The sequence below is a fragment of the Ochotona princeps genome, chromosome 9 (assembly GCF_030435755.1).
Source record: "Ochotona princeps isolate mOchPri1 chromosome 9, mOchPri1.hap1, whole genome shotgun sequence".
Classification (NCBI taxonomy): domain Eukaryota; kingdom Metazoa; phylum Chordata; class Mammalia; order Lagomorpha; family Ochotonidae; genus Ochotona; species Ochotona princeps.
The window spans coordinates 26,011,463-26,028,652 of record NC_080840.1 but is presented as its reverse complement, the minus strand read 5'-3'; the positions used below and the strand labels follow the sequence as shown (position 1 = coordinate 26,028,652).

The 17,190-nt window shown below is 41.2% G+C and overlaps 1 protein-coding gene across 1 annotated transcript in view; it reads left to right on the top strand.

Moving 5' to 3' along the window:
* Positions 1-17,190, top strand: part of EMC2 (ER membrane protein complex subunit 2) — a 51,929-nt gene that overhangs the window by 9,538 nt on the left and 25,201 nt on the right. Inside the window, exons 2-5 of the mRNA XM_058668550.1 lie at positions 9,470-9,583; positions 10,101-10,165; positions 10,993-11,078; positions 15,704-15,761. Coding sequence (XP_058524533.1) covers positions 9,470-9,583; positions 10,101-10,165; positions 10,993-11,078; positions 15,704-15,761 — 323 coding nt within the window. The remainder of the gene's footprint in view (positions 1-9,469; positions 9,584-10,100; positions 10,166-10,992; positions 11,079-15,703; positions 15,762-17,190) is intronic.

Genomic DNA, 17,190 nt, shown 5'->3' with positions numbered 1-17,190 from the left:
ATTCTTTTTCTATTTATTTTGGTAGTTAAAACTGTATGCAAACTGTAACATTTGATGATTTGATTAGATAATTTGGGTGGTTTTTTTTTTTTCAGAATTTTCTCTTTATTCTTCCTGTATCTGGGGGAAGGGGAGAGATAAGGAGAAAAGCCGCACCCAGCCTCCCAACCACCTCAGTACCTGGGGATGGGGAAGGGCAATCTAATGTCATCATCACAGGGTCCCCAGTGTGGGGCATGCCCTAGTGTTCTTCTCAAGTGGTTTTGATAGTTCTGATATGCTGTTGATCTTGCTGATCTGAGGAGGAGGAATCCTTCCAAAGTCCGTTGGCTGACATGATCGACCTTAGAGTCTCCTTTGGCCCAGATATTTGCTGTCAACACTTGGCTGTTGGCTGGGGTAGCTGAGCAATTAGTTCTGCCCTCCTTCCTCTGCTGTGGTACCAGATGTCCTCTGCACGCGCCAGCAGATTGCCATATCCTCTTATGTGCATCTGGGTATGCCATCCACTACTCCATCTAAGCTACTGAGGAGGCCCAGCTCTGACACATGCACTCCATGGTCAGACCACAGATCCTGCTTTTCTCTCCATGGTTGGAATTTGAGTCCAACTGTTGAGTTGGGGGATCGTCAAAGGAACCTCGTCTGAAGTGATAACATATCTGACTCTTGTGTGTTTGCCAGTGCAGGGTCCAGCACTGTCATCCACATCAACCTACACACATACAGGTAGTTGCAATTGCTGGGTCATTTCTGTCTTCAGCCCCATCTCTTAAGTAAAATAGTGGGTGCTGCAGCCCCGTGCAACCCTGCCCACCACACATTTGGCCCTCATGTACACCAGCAGGAGCTGCAGCCTAGTCAGAGTGACCCCCAATAAGCTCCACTAGGCTCTTCCCCGGCCCTGGTTCCTGTGCTTGCCAATATGTGCAGCAGACTGGTCCAGTCTGTCCCACATCCCATTCAACTCTTGTATATGCCAGTTGACGTTGAAGCCTAACTCAACCCAGCTGACCCCACTATCCAGCCCACACTCATAGCAATGGATGCCATTGCCTATCTTGCCAGGCCTGCCCCCAGCTCTGGTTCTCATGATCACCAGTGGAGTTGCAGCCCATTAGAGAGGTGCCCACTGTTTTCCATACTAGGCCCATTCCCAGTCCTTAATCTTGCACTTTCCACGTGGTGCTGCAGTAAACACTAACCAGCCTGTTCTTACTCTGGCCTCTGCATGCACCAGTGAGTACAGTCAGTTAACTCAGCCTGGTTCTCCCACTAACCCAGTTCACATGGAGGCCAACAGGTGTTGTAGCCCTGACCTGTTTTGTTCCCAATTCCAGCTCTTATGCTCACCAGTGGGAGCAGTGACTCAGCAGAGAAGCCCTTTCAGCCCCCCACTGGCCTCACCACCCCCTTACCCTCTGGTCTCAAGTGTGCTGGTGGGTGCTGCAGCTCAGTCTGGCCCGCCTCACCTCAGCATGTACCAGTGGATGCTGTAGCCTGGCTCAGCCCAGTCTACCTCCAGTTCCAGCTCTTGCTGGTGGGTCCTGCAGCCTAGCTCAGCCAGTCCCCAGTCCTGGCCTTGATGTGAATTGGCTGGTGTTGCTACCCAACCTGGCCTGTCCTGCACCCCGTCCTGGTACTCAGATCTGCCAAAAGGTGTTATGTACCTGCCAGCCGGCCTGTCCCCAGACCTGTCCCACACGTATGTTGGCAGGTATTGTATCTTGACCTGGTCTGGGCTGCTTCCAGCCTTGGTTGGTGCTCACCTGCAGGGACTGCATCCTGACAGAGGAGTTTGAGAATTTGTGTTCAGTTATGTTTTTAAGGTATCACATCTGAAAACCACTTGTTTTTACTCATGTTTTTGTAGTGATAACTTAATTTCTTGGATCTATATCAACAATCATTTTTCGGTTATTCACAGGAAACGTGTGTTTAAGCTGGTTTTGGTAGATTTTGGATCATTTCCCAAATATAAGCTCTTTATTATTAAACTTTTGTTCCAAAGTTTAAAGGAAAATACATTTCTGCTCCACCTAGATATTTTTTGAACCTCTCAGTGTTTTCATTGGTAAACTAAATGTTTTCTTTCATCTGTAGTGTTAAAAGTTTGTCCTCCCCATGTTTTTTTCCTCTCGTTTTGGGAGAGGCGAAGAACGTTAAGTATCTTTACTATAAAATTAAATGAAAAGGGCCCAACGGCGTGGCCTAGCGGCTAAAGTCCTTGCCTTGAAAGCCCCGGGATCCCATATGGGCACCGGTTCTAGTCCCAGCAGCTCCACTTCCCATCCAGCTCCCTGCTTGTGGCCTGGGGAAGCAGTTGAGGATGGCCCAGAGATTTGGGACCCTGCACCCGCGTGGGAGACCCGGAAGAGGTTCCAAGTTCCCGGCTTCGGATCGGCGCGCACCGGCCCGTTGCGGCTCACTTGGGGAGTGAATCATTGGATGAAAGATCTTCCTCTCTGTCTCTCCTCCTCTCTGTATATCTGGCTGTAATAAAATGAATAAATCTTTAAAAAAAAATTAAATGAAAAGAAAAAATATGCTTTGTTATAATGTGATCATGTCAGAAACTATTGCCCAGTCCAAGAAACAAATCTTTGTTATTTCTGGAAGTACCTTTCAGGTGGGCACCTCGTTCCGGTTTGTGGTGCTCTCACTTTCCCCATCAGCCTTATCCTGACTTTTATAGTAATTACCTGCTTGCATTTTAAAATTGTTCTCAAATCATTACTCATGTCTGGCCTTGTATTTGAAAGTAAATATTTGACTTAGAAGTTCATATGTGTTTTATTGGGAAATGGCATTTCAACACCTCAGTCTGGGTGCTACATTCTGAAGTTTGTCATGGCTGGGAAGTATCATACATATTTGAAGTCAGTGCCCGGGCCCTGTACTGTAGTGTGGCAGCTGAAGTCCTCACCTTGCACACATCGGGATCCCTTATAGGCACCGGTTCATGTCCTGGCAGCTCTGCTTCCCATCCAACTTCCTGCTCGTGGCCTGGGAAAGCAGATGAGGATGGCCCAAAACGTTGGGACCCTGCACATGCTTGGGAGACCCGGAAGCTGCTCCTGGCTCCTGGCTTTGGATTGGCGCAGCTGTGGCCATTGTGGCTGCTTGGGGAGTAAATCAGTGGACGAAAGATCTTTCTGTCTCTCCTCTTCTCTGTATATCTGACTTTCCAGTAAATAAATAAATCTTAAAATAATAATGATAAGCTTAAATAAATAAAAAGGTCAGTGCTGGAGAAGTTTGTACTGATACTTCAACACTGGATTATTTGCTTGACTTTTTTTTTAACATTGCAACTTCAAATTTTTAAGACAGAGTATTTGTGAACACAGCACATTGACAAAACTAGCATATCCCATAATTCCTGTTTTATGATAAATAGCTACAGCAGTCTTAGAAAAATACATTAATACTGTCACTAGTTTATACAGCTCTTTGTGTACTTAGTCCATTTGTACTGCTGTAATGCAATATCTGAGACTGAGTAACACATAAAGAATGAAAGTTTACTTTTCACAGTTACCTAGGCTGGGAATTCAAGGTTAGGTTGCCAGAAGATCCCCTGTCTGAAGCAGGCCCCCCCCCCCTTTTTTTCTTTAATTTTTTTTTTAACTGGCCACATATTTTGCTTGGCTATACCATGGTATTGATCTTTCAGGGTTGATATCCTTAAGTATATTATATATATATATTTTCAATATTTAGATGTAAGTATTCTGTATTGTGATATTTTCTTGAATCGGAGGTTTTAGTATTCCATGTCTTTTCTCAGCTTTTCTTCATTAGGGAGTCCTTTCATGTGTGTGTTGGATATTCTTTGCCTATAATAAGTATTTGTCATAGTCTGAAACATTCTTGTCAATTATTTTCTACATTTACATTTTTAATCCTTTGTTTATTTAAATGTGTGTTCCTTCTGGTTTAGTTTTTGAAATTAGTTTGTTTCTGACCCTGTCAAGAATTCCTTCATTTGTTCATGAGATCGTCAAATTCAAATAGATTTTATATGCTATATCAAATTTTTAAATAATTTTGAAATGGTATGCTAGAGTTTTGATGTTTTGTGAGCTTATTTTTTGTCATTCTTTCAGTGTACATAGTGACTCTATTCTTTAACATTTTTGTCTTGACAGCTTGATGCATTTCTCTTGCTCATTTTTTTCTAAGTTTTTTTTTTTTTTTTTTTTTTTTTTTTTTGAGCGAGAGAGGGAAGGAAAATAGAGAGGTAGAGACAAAGAAAAGGCTGTAGAGGAAGAGAGAGAAGAAAAATTTCCCATCTCCTGATTTATTTCGCAAGTGGCTGCAACATCCAGGGCTGGGACAGGTGGTAGGAGCTGGAAACTCAGCCTAGGTCTGATGAGGGAGTCAGGGTTCAGTGCACTGGACGCTATCGGAAAGCTGGAGTCAGGAGCATCAGGAACTGAACCCAACCACCTAGTTATGGGAGACCCATGTTTCAACCAGCTTTTTAAACTGCTGGGTAATGACCCCCCTTCCCCCGACCCCCCACCGTTGCTTATAATGTGAGGAAAATAGTTTTTTGGAAATTTTCAGATGAAGTGTGGGGTTCAGTAATTTTCTTTTCAACTTTTGAGCTTTCTGTTTTTGTTTTGTAATTTTACTTTGTGAGATTTCATGACTCTATAACCTTCATGTAGATCTTGGGCTGCCAATCTTTTAAAATTATCTTTTGGTTTCATTTAAAAATGGTTATGCAACAAGGTGGAGGAATCCACCATGGTGGGAAGGTTTGGGGAGGGGTGGGGAGAATCCAAGTACCTATGAAACTGTGTCACATAATACAATGTAATTAACGAATTAATAAAAAAAGGGGGGAATATCTTATGAAAACAAAAAAAATAGATTTTAGATGTCTAACTGCATAAAATTATGGGCTTTTCAGAAATACTTATACTTTCATGTGCTTCATTCAGTTTTACATTTTCTTTATATCTAGATATTTGTGAACAATTTTTTCAGGAATTTTAATCTTTCGTATTTTTCTCTCTTTTCAGGTTTTGGGTTTTAGGCATGGAAATTTTTTCTATACGTATTTATGAATATGTATTTAGGTAACACCATAGTTTACATTATGGCAGCAGGCCTAATGGCTTTACTAAATAGAGTTCAAAGATAAAAAATAGAGATCATTTCCTAGCAGAAAGATCAGCAGGAGCTGCAAATAATAATCAATAGAAAAGAAGTTTGACTTCATTCCATAGCAAAAGTCATGCAATCATTACAACGACACTGGAACCCATTGGAGTGCTTTAGTGGCTGAATCTTCTACTTGTACACACCAGGATCCCATGTGGGCGCCGGTTCTAGTCCCAGCAGCTCCACCTCCCATCCAGCTCCCTGCTTGTGACCTGGGGAAGCAGTTGAGGATGGCCCAAAGCCTTGGGACCCTGCACCCGTGTGGGAGACCCGGAAGAATCTTCTGGCTTCAGATTGGTTCCATTCTAGCTGTTGTGGCCGTTTGGGGAGTGATCTAGCTCATGGAAGATCTTTCTATCTCTCCTCTGTAAATCTGACTTTCCAAGAAAAAGAAATAGATCTTAAAAAATCAAAACTACAGTGTTATGCAATGCCCATGAATTTGAGAGATATTAATGCAAAACTTCATCAAACAATGTATTTGCAGCAAAACTGATACAAAGTTGTTCTCTCTCTCTCTCTCTCTCTCTCTCTCTCTCTTTCTCTCTCTCTCTCTTAATTCAGTCCTATGTGTGAAAGATAACATACAGCATCTCTTTCTGTGCCTGGCTTGTTTTGCTAAACAGATGTCTTCCAGTTCCAGCCGTTCTGTGGCAGTGATTTCATTTCTTTTGGGTATGTACCCAGTTGTAGGATTGCCGGATCGTGTGAGAAGTCTGGTTTTAGTTTTTTGTTTGTTTGAATGAAATCTTAGCACTGATTTTCACCGTGGCTGCATTAATTATCTTCGCAGCACATTCATGGTTCCCCTTTGCTTCAGTCCTCACCAGCACTTGTCACGCTGCCTTTTGAATAATAGGCGCTGTGATAGCAGCCAAGTGTTTCTTTGTGGCTTTTGATTTGCGTTTCCCCTTTGGCTGATGACATTGAGAATTTTTTTATATATTTGTTGACCATTAGTATTTCTTTTGAGTGCAGTCTGTTCAGGTCCTTTGCCTGTTTCTGAAGTGCACTAGCTTTTTTGTTATTATTTTATTATTGATTGTTTTGAAGTGGCAGGTAATTTCTTCAATTCTGTTGGATGCATCAAGTTGTTCATATGTAGTTTTTTAATGCCTAGTTTTCTGCATCCTCAGTATCTGTTATTATTGCTTGATTTCATGTATTTGACTAGACTGTTTAACTCACAGGGTGAGCGCTGGCACTTAATCCTCACTGTGTGTCAGCTATTTCATGGAAATGTTTATATATATTGAGCCCTAGCTGCACGCCCTGGGCTATCGGTGTTTTATCTCTACTCATTGATTTAGGTTCAAACCAAGTCTGTCCTTGGGCTGGTGTTGTGGTACAGTGAGCCAAGGTGTCATGTACAGTTCCAACACCCATTATTGGAGCACCTGTTCAAGTCTTGGCTGCCCTACCTTTTCTTTGTTTATTGTTAAATGGTTTTTAATCGTGTCTAATCTTACAGGGCAAAGCTTAAGGTGTTTAGCTCAGTTTTTTGTTTGTGTTTTTGTTTTTTTAAATCATTCCCCCCCCCTGTATTTGGGATCAGTGGAGAAATAAAGGTAGCCTCCCAGCCTCCCACCCATCCCAGGTCCCTGATGTGAGGCACGCTCCGAGGGTCCTGCTCAAGCAGTTTTGATAGTTCAACAGGTTTGAATTGCTGCCAGTCTCAGTGTTTCAATCACGATGAAATCTATTCAGAATCCACTGGCTGACATAGTCTCTTCATGGTTGGGATTCTGAGATCAGCCGTTCAGTTGCAGGGATAACCAGAGTAACTTTGTCTGGGGTGATCCCAGACCTGATTCTTGTGTGTGCTTGCCAATATAGGATCCATCACAGTCAGTTGTCCCAGTCAGCTTATGCACATGCTGGTGGTTGCAATTGCTGGATCAGTTCTGTTTCCAGCCCTGTCTTTCACACGAACCAGTGGGTGTTGCAGTGCAGCTCGATCCTGCCCATTTCATACTCGGCCCTCACACAAACCTATGGGAGCTGCGGCCTAGTTGGGGCAACTCCCCAATAACCCCCACCAGGCCTGCCCCTACTCTGGTTACCATGCATACCAGTATGAACCTCAGACTTGTTCAGTCTGTCCCACATCCCATTTGGCTCTTGTATGTGTCAATGGGCATTTAAGCCTAGTTCAATCCAACCAACCCTACTATCCAGCCCACACACATACTAGCCAGTGCCTCTTTGTCTAGCCACCCCTGCCCCTGTCCTGGTTTTCCTGCTCTCCAATGGGAGTGGTAGCCCAAGAGGGAGGTGTCCACTAATTACTTCCCTCCTAGACCACTCCCACTCCCTGATTATGCACTCTCTGGGTGGTTCTGGAGTTTAACTTGGCAGGTTTAGCACCCAGTGCCAGTGCTATCCAGTGGGAGTGGTTGTCCAGCAGGGGAGCCCACATTCTCCCTGCTGGATTTGCCCGCTCCCTCCCTGGTTCTCACGTGTGCTGTTTGGGCGCTGAGGCCACATCTGGTACAGCTCACCTCACCTTGGCATTCTGTAGTGTGCACTGGTTTGTGTTGCAACTGGCCCAGTCCACACTCGGTTGTGGTGCTCAGTTTCGCCAGCCAGTGATGTGAACTGGTTCGGCCTGGTCTGCCCCTGACCTTTGCCAAATGTATGCTGGTGGGTATCTTTCTCTGACCTGGTCTGGGTTGCTCCCTGTTGTGGTTCTTGCGCTCACCAGCAGGGACTGTGTCCTGGCAGGAGTTTCCCAGGAGGCTGTCCTACTTTTTACCAAATACCCTGTTAATACGCGTGGGAAAGCAGCAAAGGATGGCCCAAGTTTTGGGGCTCCTGCCATCATTTGGGAGGCCTGGATGGAGCTCTGGACTCCTGGCTTCAGCCTCTCCAGCGTAGAGATTGTGGCTCTTTGTGTAGTCAGTCAGTGGATGGAATATATATTTTTTTTTTTTGGTCACTGTGTCTCTTCCTATCTTTCACTCTACCTTTGAAATAAATAAGTGAATCTTAAAAAAAAAAAAAAAGAAACTAAGCCTCCAGAGTCATTGTTCTTTTTTTTTTTTTCTGAATTCGCTTCCTTTAATTTTTTATTCCTTCCCAGATTATCTTCTGTTTTTATTTTCTATACCAGATTTACTGTTTTAGTATACAGGTCAAATAATTTTGCTTTTCTTTTACTCAGTGTTTCTTGGTTGTTCTCTTCCATCTTTAAAAACAAGCTTTGAATTATTTTGTAAGAAATGAAAGACTTGTTAGAAACTCATTTGTCTTTTACATTCATTTTCTGATTTCTGCTGTTGCCTTAATTCCAAATTACCAGAAGTTGTTTTGATATTATATCCTTGTTTTCCTTTTCAGCCCTCATGAGAAGGTTACTTTCTGTTTGAATTGAAAGGCAACCTGATTTGTTGGTTCATTAGGAAATTAATCATAGGTTAACCATAGGTTAATTTCTGATGATTTTATAAATTGTATGGCCACTTTTGTAAATGAAATTCAGTTGGAGTCTATTTTTACCTAATTATAAATTTTGTTTTATTCTATTTTTGTGGCCTTCTACCTAAGTTTAATGACCATAAAAGGTGACAATCTCATGTTTTTCTTATATTTATTCCTCAGGTTACCAAACATTGTTCATTATAATTGTCTTTTCAACAATTTTTTCATTCAGCTGTGCAGAGCTATTCAGCATCAGTGTCTATAGACAGAAGGTGATACTTAAATGAGTATGTCAGGTTTTCAGTATAAAGAGTAACAAAGCATTTATGTTGGACAGTTAATTCTACATTAACTGTGTATCTTAGTTCAGGCTGCTCTGACAAATGTTATCCCTGACTAGATGTTGTAGTAAATGTTGGCTGGGAACTCTTGAGGATTGCCTGCTAACCGATTGAGTCTCTAATAGAACCTACATGGCAGAGAACAGAGAGAAAATAGCAGCTCTTCTGTGCCCGTTTTTAGTGACATTCATTATGGTTTGATCTTCGTAGCTTCTCTTCCTCCAGATGCCATCACATTGAATATTAGAATTTCAGCATAACAGTTTGTGGGGAGATTAGCATTCAGTGCAGTACAGTACAAGAGCTGGGCTGGATTAGATACTTTTATTCAAGTCATATTTCTGCCATTAGTGTTTTCTTGATTCCACTTATGCTGCTGTAAAATACCACCACAGTCTGGGAAGTTTATTATGAACCTAAATTTACTGGGGTCAGGTTCCTTTAGAGTGAGAATGCTACATTGGTTTCTTCTCATCAGGTTTTGGACATCTGCCAGATTATGAGTGTGAGAATGTGTGTAAATTTTTTTTCAGAAATGCGAGACAAAATGAGAAAATGGAGAGAAGAAAACTCACGAAATAGTGAACAAATTGTGGAAGTTGGAGAAGAATTGATTAATGAATATGCGTCTAAACTTGGAGATGACAGTAAGTTCTTTATTTCATTCAGGCTTATTGCATGTCTTATTAATGATTTATGATTGCATTTGTTTTAAAGCTATCTTTTGAGCTTTTTTGTACTTTTTGTATCAGTCTTATCGATGACTTTTTTCTATGAAATTTCTGTATTTTGAAAAGATTAAAAATTGTGGGTAGTAGTGAAGTTGCTAAGTGGAGTTTTTTTATCAAGTTCATAAGGCTGTCAACCATTTAGCCATTCTGTTTCGTAAAGACATTCTGATCTAGTCGAAATGTATTTCATAAAGCGTCTTTCACAACAGTAAAGATATGAAATAATCAGATTTTTTACTTTAAAGGATGTTTGACTCTTTTATTTCACTGACAGCTTATGGAGATACTTTCTTTAATTGTGGAAATTGCGAGATAAAATAATTTTATTTATAAGTAATTTTCTTAAAATATCAGAAGCTAGATGAATTCATAAATGTAATTTGTTCAGTAAATGTTAAATTAAGTTCAGCTTTTCCCCCCTTTATGTATCTAGTTTGGATCATATATGAGCAGGTGATGATTGCGGCCCTAGACCATGGTCGGGATGAGTTGGCCTTGGTAGGTATTTAAATTTTATCCCATGTTTAATTAGCTTCATGAGTTATATATAAGAAGTTAAGTCTTAGGATGTGGTTTGGATTAAATGTTGTTTGTAACTGGCTTTGAATGCTATTCTTAAGAGTAGTTATAACTGAATAGATAATTTGGAGTATAATATCTTAAGTCATACTTTCTTTCTAAAGTTTATTTCTTGGAAAGTCACAGATTGATTTTATATGCACTGTTTCTTTCCCATAATGACCACAATGACTTGAGTAGGGCCAGGCCAAAGCTAGAAGCTTCTTCTAGGTCTCTGCTGTGGGTAACACTGGCTCAAACACTGGGGCCTTCTTCCACATTTTTCCATGCTAGTGATAGGAAATTGGATGAAAAGTGAAGCAGCTGAGACAGGAATTACTATCCATATGGGCCATATGATCAGGTTTGGAGCAGCTGTAACTTAAACTGTTGCTCATGGGATGTGTGTCCCACAGGCAGAGAATTAGCTTGCTCCACCACCACTGTGGCTTCCAGAAACAGTTTTAAGGCAGAGTAATATGATGGCTTTTGAAGAGTCATTAATGGGTGTCCCAGTCTGCTGATTTTCTTAGTTAAGTGCATGGTTGATTTTTGAAAAAGAATTACCATCACTGTAATCTCCTGTTTTCCTTTTACTCCATTATTCATTACTGATTACTTTGACTTTACGATATTTGGTGGCACTAGTGACGTTATTCAAGAATTACACTGAAGACTGTATGTTATTTCATATTTACTTAGTATATTATTTAGTATATGTAAAATGTAATTATTCTGCATGCTTTAAAAAAAGTTTGTTTTTTCAGTTTTGTCTTCAGGAGTTGAGAAGACAGTTCCCTGGCAGTCACAGAGTCAAGCGATTAACAGGCATGAGATTTGAAGCCATGGAAAGGTAATCAGATCTTTGGAACTGTGTGACTCCGTTTAAAAATGGCAAATATCAACCTACTTAAGTCATTATGGCACGTCATTAATTGGTTGTACAAGGTCCTTTTGCTCTTGAACTCTCCAGTTTGTTAGTTACGCTCATGACCAAACTTGCCAGCTATTCTTAGGAAGTACAATTTAATATAAGAGTATAATACATTCTCTGTCTCTAACCTAATGAAATAGGATTGTGCTTTGAACTAAACTCAACTTCAAATCGTAGTTCTAGCATCAACTAAGCTACAGATGGGCAACTTACTTGTTTTTGTTCTGTGTTTTTTACTCTTCATAAATAAAATATTTCCATCTTCTCAGTATTTGTTCCCACTCATATTTATATGTAAATATACTTCAAAACGAAGCAAGTGGGAGGCATCTTGATCCTTAGCCTTAGGGAGTTAGTCTTTTTTTTTTTTTTTTTTTTTTAGTTTTCTTTTTTTTTTTTAATCTATTTTATTGTATTGTTGTTGACAATCTTTACATAGTTAATTACATTTAAAGAAAGAAAAAGAAAAAAAAAAGGTTCAGGGGGATAGGGAAGTGGGTAATACTATTATGTCCATATTGCTTCCATCATGTATCTGAGATAAAGGGGAATATTGAGGGAGAAGCCCCACCCGGTTTCCCACCCACTCCAAGTCCCGGATGTGTGGCATGCTCTGAGATACGTGCTCGAGTGGTGTTAATAGTTCTCCGGTTATGAATCGCTGCCAGTTTCGCTCGATGAGGTCGTCCACTGATTGATATGGTCCATCATAAAGTCTCCATTTGCCCCATATTTCGCTGCCAACATATAGCTGAGATGAATGATTGATCTGCTCTGTCTTCTGTCTTTTCTTGATTAGAGTTCTGAGTCCAGCATTTCGATTGGGGAGATCTCCAAAGAAACTTTGAGGTATTCCCAGACTAGTTTCTTGTATGTTCTAGCAAGCACAGAGCCCGGCACAGTCCATCATCCTGATCAGCTGGTGGTTTCAATTGCTGGGTTGGTTCTGTTTTCGGTCCCGAGTTGCACTGGACCCAATGGGTGTTGCAGTCCAGCCTGGTTCGGCCCTTACATCAACCAGTGGAAGCTGCAGCCTAGTTGGGGCGACCCACAATAACCCCCACCAGGCCCGCCCCCTACCCTGGTTTGCCAGTATGTGTAGCAGAAGACCAGTCTGTCCCTCATCCCATTTGGCTCTTGTACTTGTCAGTGGGTATTAAAGCTTAGTTCCATCTAACCAACTCAACCATCCAGCCCTCATGGGTGTTGTTGAGTGCCTCTCTGTCTAGCCACCCCAGCCCCCGTCCTAGTTTTCATGCCCTCCCGCGGGAGTAGTGACCCAAGAAGGGGGAACCCACTTTTTCCCTCCCAGGTCTCTCTGTCCCGGTTTATGTACTCTTAGGTGGTTCTGTGATTTGACTTGACAGAATTAGTCACCAGTGCCAGCTTCTGCCATCTGATGCTGTGGCTAAGCCCAAACATCCCTCACCTACTCTAATTTATGCTTGCACCAGCAGGAATAATCAGCCCAGCCTGGCTTTTCCCTGATCTAGTCCACATGCAGCGCACAGGTCTTGCAGCCTTGCTTAGTCTGGTCTGTCCCCATCCCAGCCCAAGCTCTCCAGTGGGAGTAGTTGTCTGGCGAGGGGACCAGCCCCTTAATCCCCTTGCCAGCTCTGCCCCTCCCTTCCTGGATCTCACGTGTGCTGGTTGGGTGCTGCAGTCAAATCTGGAACAGGCAACCACGCCCTGGCATTCCATAATGTGTACTGGTTTTGTCGTGACCAAACCCGGCTCAACCCACACTCTGTTCTGGTGATCGGATTTGCCAGTGGATGACATGAACTGATTCAGCCTAGTCTGCCCCTGACCCATGCCGAATGTGTGCCAGTGGGAAACTTTCCATGGCCTACTCTGGGCTGTTTCCTATCATGCTTCTTGCGCTTACCTGCAGGGACTGTGTCCTGCCAGAGGAGTTGCCCAGGCTCCTCCATCAGAACCCCTCCCAATGCCAGGTTTTGCGCATACCAGGGGTCCATGAGCCAGAGCTACTCAGTTCACCTCCTGTCCTAGCAGGAACAGTGGCTTTTCCTGGCTGGGCTTCACCCCATTCTGGTTCTTGTTGTTGGATGTTTCAGCCCAGCCATGGCTCGTCCATACCCACATACAGCTCACACATGACTCAGTAGGGGGTTGAGACCAAGCCTAATGAGTCCCACATCTACCCTGGTTCTCCATGACAGCAGCTGGTGTTGGGATCTGAACTGGCCTGGTGCATCCAGTCCCAGCCCACACTAGTGCCTCGGTGACTACAACAGTTTCCTAGATAGAACGCAGCCCCCATTCCAGCACACGCACCCCTTGGTGGGAACCTCAGCCCAGTTAGGGTTTCTCGTTACCTCCCCAATTGGGCCTGTTCCTAGCCGTAAATCACGCACCTGCCTGTGGTTGCTCTGAGGACCAGTAGGTGCAAGAGCCTAGCTCGGTATGACCTGTGCTCCATACTGATCTCTAGTTTTGCTTGTAGGCTAAGGTTTGCTCAGTCCTGCCCAGTACATCTTGTTCCATTACCAATTTCACAGCTCAGCATTGTTAAGTGATTAGAAGTTCTTCAAAGGAAGAGTTAGTGGCACTGGGAATCTTTAGGATTGACTAAGATCCCAGAAATAGTGTGGTCATCCTGGAGCTACCTAAGCAACAATTCAGACAACCAATACCCCAGAGATCCCCGGCCGGGCGGCTAGCAGGCACAGCTTGGCGCCAAATGGCGCACTGGCCGTCAGGGCCCAGCTCACCATGTGCACATGGTGGCCCGGGATCGGGATCCGAGCTAGATGCTCCCTCCTGCAGCCCACAGCAGCCTCCTGGCTGCTGAAGTTTAAACCTGCAGGCCCAAGGTTGCGCCCCACCCCAATCCCGTCCACCTGCCCAATGAGGGCGATGGGTGGGCCCTTGACCCACTCAGTCCCGGAGACTCACCCCTTCAGTGTACTCACCCCAAAAGGAAGCAGCTCCCGAATCCAGGTGGGCCCAAGCCAGCTCACCATGAGCACATGGTGGCTGGGATCGGGATCCAAGCTGGATGCTCCCTCCTGCAGCTCACCAAGATGTGATCAGTTTGAAACATTTTATACATTTGTAGGAAATAGATTTAGGAGTTATTTTAGTTGGAGTGTACGTTGTGATGGAGTTCTTGATGGGTTGAAGCTGAGATACAGGTACTGGTGTGTGTTAAGATTTTTATGTGCTCTACTAAAGAGTTTGATTTGAAGGTCCAAGGAAAACAGAAATTTAAGGGTAACAAGTGAATTTATCTCTAAGATGACTAATAATGAGTTTAGAATGAATCGTCTCCAAAAAAATAAAAATAAAGAAAACACCTTGTTAGGTATTGTACTAATCTATGCAAAGATTAAGGCGTCTGAACTGTCTTTTTTTATGCCGCTGATTCAATCTCTGCCTCAGTTATAAGTTTATTTAGATTTTTTGTTGCCTTATGTCTTAATTTTGGTAGGTGATATGAGACCAGGAATCTATCCATTTCTTGGAAGTCCTCTAATTTGTTGTCGTATAGTTGCTTGTAGTAATTTTTGATTATTCTGTGTATAGCTGTGGTATCTGTTGTTATGGTCCTCTTTTCATCTTTGATATGTTAATTCTTATGTTCTGCTGTGCTTTTTTTGTCAGTTGGATTAGTGGGGTGTCCTGTCCTGTTTATTTTTTTGAACTTAACTCTTTTTTTGAAAGCTTATTTACCTGAAAGGCAGAGTGACAGAGACAAAGGACAGCTTTGCTGTTCACTTGTTCATTCTCCAAATACCGGAAACAGCTAGGGCTGGGCTAAGCAGGAGCTAGGAACCTGGAACTCTGTGTCTTTCTCCTATATTGGTAGCAGGGTCCAAAGCACTTGGGCCATCTGCTGCTGCTTTCCCAGGTGCATTGGCAGGGAACTTGATTAGAAGCAGAGTGGCCCAGACTTGAATCAGCCACAGTGCTTTGGGATGCTGGGTGTCATAAGCACCTGTTGTCACAAGACCTGCCCCTTGGATAAAGGTCTCTTAAGTTGTGACAAAAAAAAAAAAATTAAAACAAATGTGAGAAATTAAGACATGCAAAAAATATTCATTCTCCTTCTCTCTGTAAATCTGACTTCCTGTGACAATAAAAAAATCTTAACAAAAATGTAAAAATAAGGAGGAGTATAAATGGGGCATTCTGAGAAGATGGAGAATAGGATGGAAAATATTATGTTCCTAAATCTGTGTTATAAAATAGGTGATGTTCGTTCACTGTAAAAGTAAATTTAAAACAGTAATTCTGTCCTGCTATAAAGCTCTGTGTGATTTTATAGTCAGTGCCAGGCAACTACTGGTCTGATTTCTGTTTTTGGGTTGTGTATGTTTGGTAACTGTTCAGTAATGGTTGATTGTATAAATAAATGTAAATATATTTTACTGCAGTCTTTTTAAAAGGATATTTGAGTTGTTTCTAGTTTCGAGCTGTTTTAAGTAAAGCTGCTGTAATTTTCTTTAACCAACGCTTTAGTTGAATCTATTTATCTTATTTTGCATTCATATTCTTGATGTTTTCTTTTTTTTAAATAGATATGATGATGCTATCCAGCTGTATGATCGAATTTTACAGGAAGACCCAACTAACACTGTAAGTTTGCCGATTGTCTTTAAGATAATCAAAAGCTAAATTTAAAAGGAAAAACTAATTCATTCAAGAAGTAATGGAAAGATACATTTGGAATGAGGCTTTATTGTTTTATTTTAAGTAGTTCATGGTGAACCACATTTCATGTTAAATAAATTTGAAACTTTCCAGTAAAATTTAACTTCTAGAAGCTCTCTTACTAGAATAAAACTGGGTAGAAATTTGAAAGGGTTGACTATGTATTTTCGTAAAAACCTTAAAAATTTGTGATTTTGTATTATGTCAAAGCTTATGAAAATTTTCATCAAGTTTATTTGTATTTATATTTTACTTGCCTTCATGAAAAATTAAAGAAATAATCTTAGTAATATGTGAAATAGTGAAGGTATTCTGGCTTTGCGTTTTCTACCTCATTTATATGAATAAGAAGATATGCACCTGTGTAGCTGTGAACTCCATGTTTTCCTTCAGGTAGCCACTTGTACCTGATTTTGAATAAGAATGTTCTAAGTATGTCTATATAAACTCTTGTATTTTGAAAAAAAAATCCCGTAGTGCGATCTTTTTTTTTTTTTTAACTTGAGAACATATCAGTTTAACATTAGTATAAAAGCTTTCCTCAGGCTTCCATTTTATACAATGAAAATTTAGAGAAAATTTATATATGTTTTAGTAATTTTAATGGAGAATACCGTTATTGCCATGCACACATGCGTCTGAAGTAAAACAGAAATTTTTGAATTTTTAAGCAAGAGATTGAGGTTTTTATTGTAGTTGGAAACATTGCATATTAGCGCATAATAATGACCCATGGAAAGTTTCCCTCATTTTACACCTGTTTCTTTATAGTATTAAAAAAATCATGCAATGTGTCGATATGACTTGAATTTTAATTTGCCAAAATGCTTAATACTTAAAACAGTGGTAAGTTATTTTAAGTAATTATATTAGCACAGGGATTTTTCTTTTTTTTGAAATGTGTAATTTGTATAGCCCGTTACTTCAGTTATTGGTCATAAATCTCCCTGATTACTCTGTTTGGTATTCTAGTAATTTTCATGTGTTCCTTGCAGTAGATATCCTGCATAAATAATGAATTTCTATTTTTATTACTTATTATTATCTCATTTTAAGGGAGTTTTCTCTGCAAATTTTTAGGTTCTTATTTTCTAAGAATTCTTGCAATATAGAAAATTCAAGGGAAAGTTTTGGCAGGTGAAAGTCTGTTACAAAAAATTCTTCTGTTTGTCTGACTTTACTAATATATAGAAACAAAACTTAAAAGTTGTTATAAAACCATGTCTTCTGAAGTACCATAGGTACTAGTGAAAAAGAAGTCCCATGAAGTGCACCACTCTCTTTTCATCAAGGTGTTGCCATGCGCTTATTTCAAATGCTAAGATGTCACGGTCTCCAAAATACTCATTTGCTG